A 13,989-nucleotide genomic window follows, 5' to 3' on the forward strand; every position below is an offset into this window, starting at 1 on the left:
TATTTCCATCTATGTACATAATGAGATGTCTTGGAGATGGGACTCATGCCTAAACAGAACATTCATTTATATTTTATACACACCTTGGACTGAAGATAATTTTACACACAATATTTTATACACAATGCATACGAAGCAAAGTTTGTGTGCACTGAGTCATCAGGAAGCAATGGTATCATAATCTCAGCCACTTGTGTGTGGGCCATTTTGGAGCATTTTGGAATTCAGAATAAGGGGTGCAATAACCTGTCTTTTATTGCTTCCTTTTCTTCAGGGGGAGAAGTGTGAGCTTTTTCTGCCACAACTTCCAAAATAATTTGAATCTCCTTGGGCATTATACTTCTTTGCTCCAGGCAGTAAAATGTCTCAGGACAGCTCTCCTTCCTGGAAGCGGCGGAGACGAGGCCTTAAATTGACAAGCCTTAAATTCTTAAATAGGCTGGATTGCGTGGAGTTTAATCCACTGCCTCAGCAGAGCAGATTATAAAGTCAGGTCATTCTTCACACAGAATGCAGTGTGTGTGTGTGTGTGTGTGTGTGTACATGCACACGAAAGAGAAGCAGAGAAAAGGAGAGAGAGATTGATTGATTCTACATCCTGAGAAAAGGTTAGCATTTATGTGGACGCAGCTCATCAAAGGCTCAGCGTTGTGGGAAAAGCCTCGCTCCAGTGTTCAAAACCAGACAACAGTTTGACTCAGCAGCTCAGATAGCCAGTTATGTAATGCTAGTTTGTGCTATAAAAGGCTTGTAATCTACGGATTAGCAGCCCAGGAGCCCTCAGCGGTGGGTTCAACGTTCTTATGTAGCACCCAGGGGATATATAGCAAGCCGCTCACAAGGGGAGGAGAAAACCATTGTTATGCAATTTGCACTTCTGAGAGCACAGTGGTAAAAACCATAGCTTATCCCTTTGGTATTTGTTAGGGTTTACTGTCACAGCTAGAATACATTATTTTCCTCTCTGGAAAGAGATATTGCAATGTAGTCAAATATGTGCTACTCCTTTGGAAGAAATAAGTTTGTTTTCTAATCTGTACATTCATGCATTTTTAATCAGAGCCAGTTACAGCTATTAATAAGATTTATTTATTTAATTAATTTACTATATTTTTACCCCGCCCTTCTCACCCCGAAAGGGACTCAGAGCAGCTTACTAGTAGGCAACAATTCAGTGCCGCTTAAAACAGACATACCAACAAAATAAACATATACATTAAAAGCCATAAAGTTAAAAAGCATCTAAACATTAAAACCAATTATTAAATTACACAATCTAAAATCATAATTCAGGAGCCATTTCAGTCGTAATTGCACTTATTCCATATTTACATTGCACTGAAATTACTGTCCAAAGGCTTGGTCCCACAGCTATGTTTTTACTTTCTTTCTAAAGGTCAGAAGGGAAGGAGCTGATCTAATTGCGCTGAGGAGGGAGTTCCATAGCTGAGGGGCCGTCACAGAGAAGGCCACATGGGAAGGAGGTGGGACCAAGAGCAGGGCCTCGAGGTGGTTCATAGAGGGAGATACATTTGGACAGGTAAGCTGGGCTGGAACCATTTAGGGCTTTATAGGCTAAAGCCAGCACTTTGAATTGTGCTCAGCAGCTGACTGGCAGCCAGTGGACTGGTGTAACAGGGGGTTGTATGCTCCCTGTACACTGCTTTGGTGAGGAATCTGGCTGCTGCTTATTGGACCACTTAAAGCTACCGAATAGTCTTCAAATGCAACCACACATAGAATGTGTTGTGGTAGTCTATTCAAGATGTTTGTTCACTTAATCGGTTAAGAGAACGAACTCAAAGGGTACTCACAAATTAAACATGAGCCAACAATGTCATGCGGCAGCAAAAAAAGCCAATGGGATTTTGGCCTGCATAAATAGGAGTATAGTGTCTAGATCCAGGGAAGTAATGCTACCCCTCTATTCTGCCTTGGTTAGACCACACCTGGAATATTGTGTCTAATTCTGGAATTGGAAAAGCTGGAATGTGTCCAGAGGAGGGCGACTAAAATGATCAAGGGTCTGGAGAACAAGCCCTATGAGGAGTGGCTGAAAGAGCTGGGCATGTTTAGCCTGCTGAGAGGAGCCATCATGGCCACATATAAATATGTGAGAGGAAGTCATAGGGAGGAGGGAGCAAGCTTGTTTTCTGCTGCCCTGGAAACTAGGACATGGAACAATGGCTTCAAACTACAAGAAAAGAGATTTCACCTGAACATTAGGAAGAACTTCCTAACTGTGAGAGCTGTTCAGCACTGGAACTCTTTCTCCCAGAGTGTGATGGAGGCTCCTTCTTTGAATGCGATTTTCCTGCTTCTTGGCAGGGAGTTGGACTGGATGGCCCATAAGGTCTCTTACAATTCTATGATTCTATGATTCTATGATTTTAAGAAGAGCATAGTCCACGGTGACCAAGTCTGACTTTTCAAGGTATGAGTGCAACTGACGCACAAGTTTTAATTGTGTGAAGACTCCCCTGGCCACCGCCGAGAACTGGGGTTCCAGGCTCAGTGATGAATCCAGAACTCCCAAGCTGTGATCCTGTGATTTCAGAGGGAGCGCAACCCCGCGCAGCACAAGTTGTAACCCTATATCCTGTCGGCTTTTCAACTGACTCAGGTAATTTTCAATGGTAAGCAAACAGTACCCCCCCCCCCCCCCGCCCACCAATCACTGATATATATTTTCTGTTTGTCGTGGGAGTTCTGTGTGCCATATTTGGTTCAATTCCATCATTGGTGGAGTTCAGAATGCTCTTTGATTGTAAGTGAACTATACATCCCAGTAACTACAACTCGCATATGTCAATGTCTATTTTCCCCTGGGCAAAATCAACTATACTGTAAATGCTTACTTTGCATAATGGCTTGAGCTGCCTCTGAACTGACTGTATGTCTGTCTTGTCTGGATTCATTTTCAGTTAATAATAAGATCATAAGTAAAGATAAATATTTCCCCTGACATTAAGTCCAATCATGTCTGACTCTGGGAACTGGTGCTCATTTCAGTTTCTAAGCCAAAGAGCTGGCGTTGTCTGTAGACACCTTCAAGGTCATGTAGGTAGCATGACTGCATGGAGCCCTGTTACCTTCCTGCAGAAGAGGTACCTATTGATCTACTCACATTTGCATGGTTTCGAAATGCTAGGTTGGCAGAAACTGGGGCTAACAGCGGGAGCTTGAACTGCTTCCTGGATTTGAACCTTCCACCTTTCAATCAGCAAGTTCAGCAACTCAGTGGTTTAGCCCACTGCACCACAGGGGGCTCCTAATAAGACCATAAAACCAATCAAATAAACACAGATTAAAACTAAAATTAGGCCTAAATCATTTTTTGCTTCTACTTTAGATAACATTTCCTTACCTCCAATGCATATTTTCTGTTTAGTTAAATTCTAAAGATATAAAGACAATAGCAGTGAATCAAACATTAAAGACCAGATCCTAATCATTCATATTATTATAAAATAACTTCTACTTATATTATTACAAACGTGGTTAACGTAGTTTAGGGAGAGGGAAAGAGGCAAGTAAAGTAGAGGAGGTTGGAGAGGAAGGAAAGCCGAAGGGCATACAAATAAACTTCAAGAATAAAAGGAAATGGGAAGAGACAATGAAACTTATTTGATTACATTTCAACTAATAAAGTATGTGGATAAACAGCCTCAGTCTGGCACTTTAAAAGCAATGACCCTCATCCTACAGAAGTTCTATTGCTGCAGTTATGCTCTTATTTTATATGTTAATTCATTCAACCCCACACCATTTATTCTCCAACCAATTACTGAACAAAGGCGCATATGTCCTTTCGCATAATTTAGCAATACAGATTTTTGCAGAAGTCGGAAGAATTGTAACTACGTCTAAATCTGTGGCTTGACCTTTGGATTTTGAAAGAGTCGGAAAACCATTTTAAGGTTTCATGCTAAATTACACTCAGTAGTCTGCTGAACAACATCCAACACTTGATTTCAAAAATTATGGGGTTTGCTTGTTTTGTGATTTATTTATTTTTCAAACTCTACCCATAAGCATTCTCAGAAAGACATAGTTTCTTATAGATCCTGGATTTTTTTTTTTATGGAATGATGCCCCAGTGATACACCACAGTGAATACATTTTCTTTTAGACGTGAACTGGTTAGATTAAATGGGCTTGCATTAACCAGCCCATTCCTCTTTGACTGATCAGTTCTCAGACAAAACTTTAACAGATTTTTCTTCCTATTTGCTCTTATAAATGGGATATGACCAAATATATTTGAGATTAGAAGGTTTTAAATGACTGTTAATGACTACCATATATTATTGAAGGCTTCCATGGCCGGAATCACTGGGTTGTTGTAGGTTTTTCGAGCTGTGTGACCATGTTCTAGAAGCATTCTCTCCTGAAGTTTCACCTGCATCTGTGGCAAGCATCCTCCAGAGGTTGTGAGGTTACTTCTAAGGATGTTTGCCACAGATGCAGGTGAAACGTCAAGAGAGAATGCCTCTAGAACTTGGCCATACAGCCCAAAAAACCTACAACAACCCAGACTACCATATATATTCGTGTTTAAGTTGACCTCATGTATAAATCAAGGGCAGATTTTGGGGGGTCAAAATTATGGATTTCTTTGGGCTCAGTAAGTCCTTTGGAATACATACAACTATTAGTCCCAACTAAAACAGACAGTGGTGATGATACCAAGTTCCTACTGATTCAGCGGCTCTATTTTAGTCTTCGTTGCCTGCCTAAGTGTTTCCAGGGCCAATTCAAAGTGCAAATTATTACCTTTAAACCCTATGGAGTTTGGGTCCAGCTTATTTACGCAACTGCATTTCCCCCTATGAACCAGTATGGTCTCTAAGATCTGCCTAGGAGGCCCTCCACATGGCCCCACATTTGTCACAAATGCAGTTGGTGAGGACGAGGGAGAGGGCCTTCGCAGTAGTGGCCCCTGGCTCTGGAACGCCCTCCCCAGAGTGATTAGAGAGCGCCCCCCCACGCTATCCCATTTCCAGAAGGAACTGAAAACTGACTATTCAAACAGGTATTTGAAAATGGGTAAAATTAATGTCATCCAATAGTTGGAGATATGAGATAAATCTAAAATTAGATCTTACTGTTCCATTTCATTTCAACAGTGGCTGGGATTTTTAATGAATGATGTTTTATATAATTTAAAGTGCTGCTTTATTTTTGTATTATTTGCCTCGTTATTAACTGTTGGTTTAATTTAAATTGAAAATATTTATGTGAGTTGTTGTCAAGATGATTTATATAATTATACTCTTATGAGTTGCCCTGAGTCCCCTTGGGGAGATGGGGCAGGATACAAATAAAGTTGATCATAATTATTATTAATAATATTATTGTTATTATTTTTACTCTAGTTTGGGCTATTACATGGAGTACCCATCTTACTAACAAGATAGGTTCTGTAGGTTTATTCTTAAGCTGAATTTGTATGTAAGTTTGATCAGGTACATTTTTAAGTGTGACACACACACACACGTAGGGTGAGGGGAGTTGGATAGCATAGGGAAGTGTTAACACTCCCATGATGTTTGTTTTGCAGCCTGTGCTCCTGTTCAGAAGTTTTCACCGCACTTTCTGTCCCTGTGATAACTAGGCTTTGAAAAATCTGCCTTGTTGTGGAAACAAGGATTGGTGAGAAACTTCCGTGGAGAAACCTTTTCCCCATGATTTTCCCTTCCGAGGGGTATATTTCTTTCACTTTCTGTTGTATAACTCCATTCTTAGCTATGATGCGTTTGTAAGTTGGATCTTTGCAATTCAGGGAATAGGCTGAGATGTTTTCTGGAGTTCTATTTGCCTCATTAAAATCTTTGACACTAAAATGAATGTGTGTTAGTGGAATATTAGAAAAATAGACACATGCTAGCTCTGGGCACATATCCAACCTAATTAAAAATAAAGATAAGAGTGAGACAATAAGGGGAAAGGAAAGCAAATGACCGGCTTGTAATAGCCCAACAGTACAGGGTTATTGGTCTAATACCAGCAAAACATTCTGCAGGAATAGAGGACATCAATAGATTTGTGAGTGAGCAGGTACAGTCGCTGAGACAAGTGGGAGGGGAATGACTCTACTTTACTGCAGGGGGGATCATAGAGAAGATGGTTGTTTTGATTGGATGACATAACTAGGGGAGAAGTGAGAGCTCTTGCATGACTGGCTAATAAAGAAGTCTGGAAGGGGTATAAAACCGAAGCCTTGCTCTCAGCAACTTGATCCATTTCTAAGTAACAGATAACCTGAACTCCCACATGTGGTAAAATATTTATTTCTTATATGCCAACATCCTAAATAACCTGGCTGGCACCCGTTGTATTGACTGAATCAGAAACATCAAAACTCATTTCAGCCCATTATCTTTTGCCACATTGCATTCCTTTCCACTTGCACCTTTCTCCTGGACAGATCAATACATAGATACAAACCTTCAAATATACCAATGACAGTTTATATTTTTTCTCCAAATCTAGAGACGAATCAGTAAATGTGACAGACAGCCCATCTCAGCCAACCAGCCTGCAGATCCTAGCCTGCCATGGTCAGGACCAATCAACACTCAGGGTACCGGAAGCTCTTAGTTTCAAACTGCTGTCAAAGTGCTATAAACATTTCTGTGTGTTTGCATTGCGGTATGTCAATTCTTTGGAGTGCTTTTTCAACTGACATCCTCTCTGGCCATTGAGAATAAAGCCTCCGATTTTTAGCTTCAGCCTGCATGTGTCTTATCTTGGTCCTTTGGGAGCTTGGCTCTCCAGGCCCTGGATCCACAGTTTTAGCAGAGCTGAAATTACAGAACAGATATGCCCTAAGAGGTAAGAATAACAAGACTGCAAATGCTGAGCCATGCTTTGGGTTTACCTGACTTCCATTGCTTTAAGGGTTGTGGCTTTTAAAAAATAGCTGGATTTACTTGCAAATACACAAACAGAGCACACAATCCTATGCTTTCGTCTTTGCAAAATATGCTTCTTTTAAGAAAATAATTTACTGATTGCTTCACTGCTGCTACAGTGTTATTGCATGATAATGTTTCTCTGTGAGTTGTTTTAATTTACTGCACTGTAAACTGTTCGCAAACCCTTGATATCACATTGTTCATAAACTTGGACAAGTAGATAAGTAGAAAAGGGAGAGGGAGAGAGATTCCTGACCACATTTTGGAAGTCATAGAGCTGGAGAGCTGTAGCTTTGAGGCATAAAGATCCTCCCAGATCACAATCTCAGATCAATTCTGGCAGAAACTAAACCCTGGGCTCCTCCAAAAATACAGCAACTGATGACACAACCTGCAGGAAATGTGTCAGCAGCCCACTGCCCTCTGTGGTATTACACACCGTACTTCTTGTTTTTTGTCTCTTTAAAAAATCCAAATAATGTTTTGGTCACCCCAGATTGTTTTCTTATATTGCCTGGCACCAGGAAAAATATTTTATTCTTACTTCCAAGGTCGGAACAGCAAATTGCGGCTAGTGTGCTTCTCCCTTTTATTTTATTTATTTACTGAATTTATATCCTGTCCTTCTCACCCTGAAGGGGATTCAGGGCGGCTCACAAAACATGCATAATCCGATGTATGTACATACATAAGATTATATATATATATACATACACATATGCATTAAAACCAATAATTAAAACACATCAATCTTAAAACACTTAATTAAAATCACACAATCCAAAAGCATATTCCAGGAGCTATTCTGATCCATAAACACTTATTGTTCCATAAACACATTGTACTGAAAATTATTGTCCAAAGGCTTGGTCCCATAGCCATGTCTTCACTTTCCTTTTGAAGGCCAGAAGGGAGGGGGTTGATCTAATTTCCCAGGGGGGTTCCATAGCTAAAGGACCACCATTGAGAAGGCCCTATCTCTTGTCCCCACCAGTTGCGCCTGCAAAGGGGGTGGGATCAAGAGCTGGGCCTCCCCAGATGATCTTAACCTCCGAGATGGTTAATTGAGAGAGATACATTTGGACAGGTAAGCTGGGCCAGAATGTTTAGAGCTTTTTAGGCTAAAGCCAGCGCTTTGAATTGTACGCGGTAACAGACTGGCTGCCAGTGAGGCTGACACAACAGGGGGGTTGTATGCTCCCTGTACCCCACTCTAGTAAGGAATCTGGCTGCCGCCCATTGGACTACTTGAAGCTTTCAAACAGTCTTCAAAGGCAACCCCACATGGAGCACATTGCAGTAGTCAATTTGGAATGTAACAAGAGTGTGGACCACTGTGGACCACGCTCTTTTATAAACAAGAGTTGTAATGCACCAGGGCTTTAGTGAATGTGGCACTTTTTGCATCATACCACTTAAATGCTAAGCACTTTCTGTTTAAAAAATCATTGAAGATAAAATTTCCTGTCAAGTCATAGAATCATCTTTACAAAACATGCCCCTTCCTTTTTAAAAAGAAACTTTTGGAAGTGTTTTTGTGCAAATCCAAGAAATCATTACAAATGGCACACAACATAAAAATAATGGGATATAGATATAGAGGTGATAACAACCAGCAACACCCCAGGAGCTGTATGAGAATTTATGCTTCCTTGGGTGGGTCTGGAAGAGCCATCTGCTTATTTATATTGCTCTTATTCTTGCCCTGAATTTGCACATTCCTCGGGTGGGAGGGAGGACGTAATTCCCCTTCCAGGTCCCCCCAAAGCATTTCCTTGTGTCTACAAAGCCAACCATTCCAGGGACATCCGTGCTGGATTTCTTTTCAAAACAGGATCTGATAGACTGAAGTTGCTGAACTAGTTTGGGTTTCCTTGGCGGTCTCTTCTCTGTCTTTTCCAACAACTGCAAAGGCTTTGTTTCAGAGCTCTCTCTGGTGCATGTCCAGTATCTGCCCTGCTTTCAAGAGAAGGAAATATCTTTTGCTGCTGCCTACAGATGTGGAATTCAGGGTAAAGTACTGGATGTTACTAGTAAATTTGATATCTTTGACTAATTTTCCTCTTTGAGTCACCTACAAAGAGGAGTATAAGGGTGTGTCTACAATGTAGAATTAATGCAGTTTGACTCCACTTTAATTGACATGCTCAGTGCTATGGAATCCTGGGATTTGTAGTTTGCCTTGTAAAATTACAACTCCTATTATTCCGAAACATTGAGCAATAGCAGTTAAAGGGATGCCAAACTGCATGAATTCTACAGTGTAGATGCCCTCTAAGACAGGAGCAGAGGGACCCAAAAATGGACACTGTATGAAACAAATGCTCCAAATAGTAGAATCTCTTGTCATTGCATCCTGTTGGCACTCTCAACTGTTTGGTGGTTTTCTTATTTTAAAACAAAGGATTTATCAAATGACACTTACTGTTTTATTTTATTTTTCTGTGTCAGGAGTGACTTGAGAAACTGCAAGTCGCTTCTGGTGTGAGTGAGTTGGCCATCTGCAGGGATGTTGCCCAGGGGAACCTTGGATGTTTTACCATTCTGTCCCTGCATCGGAAGCTGTAGCTGACAGATGGGAGCTCACTCCACTGCCTGGATTAGAACAGTTAACCTTTTGGTCAGCAGTCCTGCTGGCACAAGGGTTTAACTGGGCGTGGTACAACTTATGGTACAAAGATTTGAATGCTGGACTGTTACTCTGGTAACTAGGGATGGAATCTCCATTCAGCCATTGAAATCTCACTGGGTAACCTTGAGTGAGTCACATGCTCTCAGCCTCAGGGGAAAGCAAAGTCCTTTGAATAGTTTTTGCCAAGAAAAGCTTTTATTAAGGTTCCCATAACTTAAAAATGACTTGAAGTAACACAAAACTACTGTGTGGTTATTGCTTATTACTTGCATTCACCCAGCCTTTTATCCATTTGTTTCAAGGCATGGCTTTTCTCCACATTATTCAAAGTGAGGGAGAGAGTCTGGCCAAAGGTCACTCAGTGAGTTTCATGGTTTGGCAGAGACTAGAATTTGAATATTCTAGCTTCTCGTTCAGCCGAGTAATCATTACCTTTCATTGGCTTCTGCTAGGATTCCTAAGTCCAGTTCTCAGTCTAGCAACTCCATTGGATCAATGGATTTGACACAAGGGTTTACAGCCCAGAGGGAATCACAATTTGATTTCACTTTCTGTGTTCTTCTGGACAGCTTTTCTATCAGCAAGAGAGATGTGCCAATTCATGGGGAAGCACTTTTGTTAAAAGACAAGAGGAGGCACAGTAAATACTGGCTGAGATACTAATGAGACTGTGGAGAAGACAAAGCATGTATCTCAGTGATGTTTCTCCTTCTGGTTTACCACTAAGATTGTGTGATTCAAAAATTCCAAGGCACGTTTTGACCTGGCCCCTTATGCCTAGGCTTTTAATGAGTGGGACAAGTTCAACCCAAGATGTTTTGCTGTCTGAAGTGGGGAAGCAAATTGCCTCTGTGCCAAACCATAGTACCCAGAGCTGATTTGTACAGATGGCAGAAAATGCCATTGGACTCTCCCACTTCCCACAATAACACTCTGGGCCCTTCCACACAGCCATATAACCCAGAATGTCAAGGCAGAAAATCCCACAATATCTGCTTTGAACTGCTTTGATATTCCAAGATATAGTGCTATGTGGAAGGGTTATCTGAGTCCACACTGCTATATATTCCAGTTCTGTTTTGTGCTTATTGAAAATTGGCTGTATTTTTATGAATTACAAAATCTGCTTCCCGAGTTTGCCACCTCCCTTAAGGTTGACCCTAATGTGTTCATATGGTAGCAAGTTGAGGATACATAAATGCAGCGTGCCATCAGAAATGTGTGCCACTTCCAGTGTGTAAACGTTCCACTCTTGCCTGTGCTATGTAAATAGAGTGAGGGTTTCCAGGCTCCATCTGGTTCCAGTTACTCACTCACACACGCCAATACACATGCCTCAGGAATGTGCAGATGGACACTGTGCCGCTGTGCATAAAATCCATCGTAATGTTCATTGTGCTCTGTCACTTCCTCACCTCCAGAATGTACCTGTAGCTCTGATGAATTAATCCCTTCCTTCAACTTGAAGGAAACGCCAGGTACAAAAAACAACTGCTGACTAACAGTCACAGGCCTCGCTTTGTACTATCTGAGCTTAAGTTCATGACCAAAAATGGGTTTAATAAAAAAAAAATCAGAAGAAAACACCCTTGACCACCAAGGACTGCCTCTTCCTGAAAGCCCCCGTTCACATAAATACAGGAAGTAGAAAGAAAGCAGCTAAAAGCAGACACATTTGGAAGTGTATCCTGACTTGGGAGCCTCTGGGCTTTTGGAAGCACGGCAATAAAAAAGCGTCCTGTCAAAGGCATCATCTGCCAAAAAAAAAAAGTGGGTCTGGAGAAGGCGTGGAAGTTTGGTCAGGCTATGCCAAGGTATATCTTGCTTCACAAGGGAGATTGTGAGTGATTTTGAAGGGAGAAGCAACTCACCAGCTTCTTGGCGAAGAGGATGAAAACATCGCTGGGGAACCAGGGAGCTGGGTGAGTCCTGAAACTTTGGAACAACTGGACTTTTTTCTCTCCAGTGAAAGCCTCTCTCTTTCCTTTCACCCCACCCAACCTTCATGCTGCCTGCTGGAGAAAGAATGCCTCTCTTCTGTCTGCCTTTCCCCCTTTGCACTCTCTCCTTTGTATTAACTTGCTGGAAGACTTTGGGGAGGTATCAACTGTGCAACTGCAGTAAAAGTGATTTACAGTCTTTCTGTGACCCAAGGCCACTGAATACCTGTTTCGAGGAATAGGTGTTTTATGGCAAGGGAGAAGTGCAGTTTGAACAGGAGGTGGGGGCAAGGAGGAGAATTTTGCAGAAAATGCTCTTGCTACCATGTTGTAGATCTGGAATTATAACAGGGTTTTTCTGTGACTACTTTTTTCCCATGTCAGGAGCATCTTGAGAAACTGCAAGTTGCTTCTGGTGTGAGAGAATTGGCTGTCTGCAAGGATAGCCCTGAGGTCACCCAGATGTTTGATGTTTACCATCCTTGTGGGAGGCTTCTCTCATGTCCCCACATGGGGAGTTGGAGGTGACAGAGGGAGCTCATCCATGCTCTCCCCAGATTCAAACCACTGGCCTGTTGGACATCAGTCCTGCTGACACAAGAGTTTAACCCATTGTGCCACCAGGGGCTCCTCTGTGACTACAGACTGAAGAGGAATGCCCCCCCCCCCCCCAGTTTGGCAGTTCGAATCTGGGGAACAGAGTGAGTTCCCGCTGTTAGCCCCAGTTTCTGCCAACCTAGCAGTTTGAAAACAAATCAATGTGAGTAGATCAATAGGTCTACTGGCAGGAAAGTAGCAGTGCTCCACGCAGACATGCTGGCCATATGACCTTAAAGGTGTCTACGGACAACGCTGGCTCTTTGGCATAGAAATGGAGATGAGCACCACTGGCTCTTTGGCATAGAAATGGAGATGAGCACCACCACCCAGAGTTGGAAACGACTAGACTTAATGTCAAGGGGAAATCTTTACCTTTACTTACTGAATGAAGATGGGTTTTGAGTTCTTCATCTGGGTCAGAAAGATGGAGCTTCTTGGGTTGCAATGAGTTTTCTGTGCTGTATAGCCATGTTCTAGAAGCATTCTCTCCTGACATTTCACCCACATCTATGGTAAGCATCCTCAGAAGTTGTGAGGTCTGTTGGAAACAAGGCAAGTGGGGTTTATATATCTTCAGGGTGAGAGAAAGAACTCCCGTTTGTTTGAGGCAATTGGCCAGCTTGATTAGCATTGAATAGCCTTGCAACTTCAAAGCCTGACTGCTTCCTGCCAGAGATGTGGGCAAAGCATCAGGAGAGAATGGTTCTGGAACATGGCCATACAGGCTGGAAAACTCACAGCAACTCAGGGCCCTTCCACACAGCCCTATATCCCAGAATATCAAGGCAGAAAATCCTACATTATCTGAGTGTGGACTTTGATAACCCAGTTCAAAACAGATACTGTGTTGCCAAAAACTCTTTAGCTATTGGGTTTTTTTTCTTCACAGCATGTTGCTGTGAAGGGCACACTTGCAGTAAACAAAAGGTCGTGGTTCCTGTCACGGCAGCGTGAGAGGGAAGAGGCAGCCTTTGAGGCACAGAACAAAAGCATGCAACATTGTGGTCCATGGCGAAGACAGAAGAAAGTTAGAAAGTTGCAGCTAAAGTGTTTCTGTTTTTGTTTTTGTTGTTGTTGTTGTTATTGTTGCTGAGATTGCTCTACTTTTATTTGAAGCTATGAGTGATATCAAGAGTACAGTCAGCCCTCTCCATCTACACATTCCACCATCCCTGATTGATTCTCGTCTGGAATTCCTCAGAGAAGTCATTGAAATTCGATAAGCATGTGGACACTTTCAGCAGAAAAGAGGAAAGCATGAAAATGAACAAAATCTGTCTACCAATATTAAGAAAACCCTCTAAAATCAGGACAGTAAATAGAGAGCAACACTTAAAAAGGGAAATTCCAGACAACAAACAGTCAGGGCCAGCTAACACATCCCAACAAAGGACTCCCCAGGCAGCAACAGACCAGGCTTTGAAGCTACAAGGCCATTCAATGCTAATGAAGCTGGCCAATTGCAACATTCCCACTTGCCTCAAGCAGAGAGAGTTCTTTCTCCCACCTTGGACATTCCATATATATATAAACAGACCTAACACCTCTGAGAATGCCTGCCATAGATGTGGGTGAAATGTCAGGAGAGAATGTATCTGGAACATGCCCATACAGCCCAGAAAACCCATAGCAACTCAGGGCCCTTCCATGCATCACTATATTCCAGAATATCAAGGCAGAAATTCCCACATTATCTGAGTGTGGACTTAGATAACCCAGTTCAAAGCAGATATTGTGGGATTTTCTGCCTCAATATTCTAAGATATAGGGCTGTGTGGAAGGGCCCCCAGTGATTCTGTTTCACGCTGGATGGTTATTGCAATTATATTGCACAGCTCCGTGTTTTGTGAAGGCTCCTTCTTTCTGCCTTTGTACATATTTTAGATTACCGGTATAT

At 42.0% G+C, this 13,989-nt stretch overlaps 1 protein-coding gene across 2 annotated transcripts in view; it reads left to right on the forward strand.

The window, feature by feature from the left end:
- The first annotated feature begins 8,738 nt into the window (after window positions 1–8,738).
- RIN3 (Ras and Rab interactor 3) overlaps window positions 8,739–13,989 on the forward strand; it is a 95,820-nt gene continuing 90,569 nt past the window's right edge. Inside the window, exon 1 of one of the 2 annotated variants that reach the window (XM_060756547.2) lies at window positions 8,739–8,932. In XM_060756547.2, coding sequence (XP_060612530.2) covers window positions 8,919–8,932 — 14 coding nt within the window. In that variant the 5' untranslated portion in view covers window positions 8,739–8,918. Of the gene's footprint in view, window positions 8,933–11,123; window positions 11,475–13,989 lie in introns of those variants that run through there. The other variant, XM_060756540.2, reaches the window with a different exon arrangement.

Source organism: Anolis sagrei, chromosome 1 (assembly GCF_037176765.1).
Source record: "Anolis sagrei isolate rAnoSag1 chromosome 1, rAnoSag1.mat, whole genome shotgun sequence".
Classification (NCBI taxonomy): Eukaryota; Metazoa; Chordata; class Lepidosauria; order Squamata; family Dactyloidae; genus Anolis; species Anolis sagrei.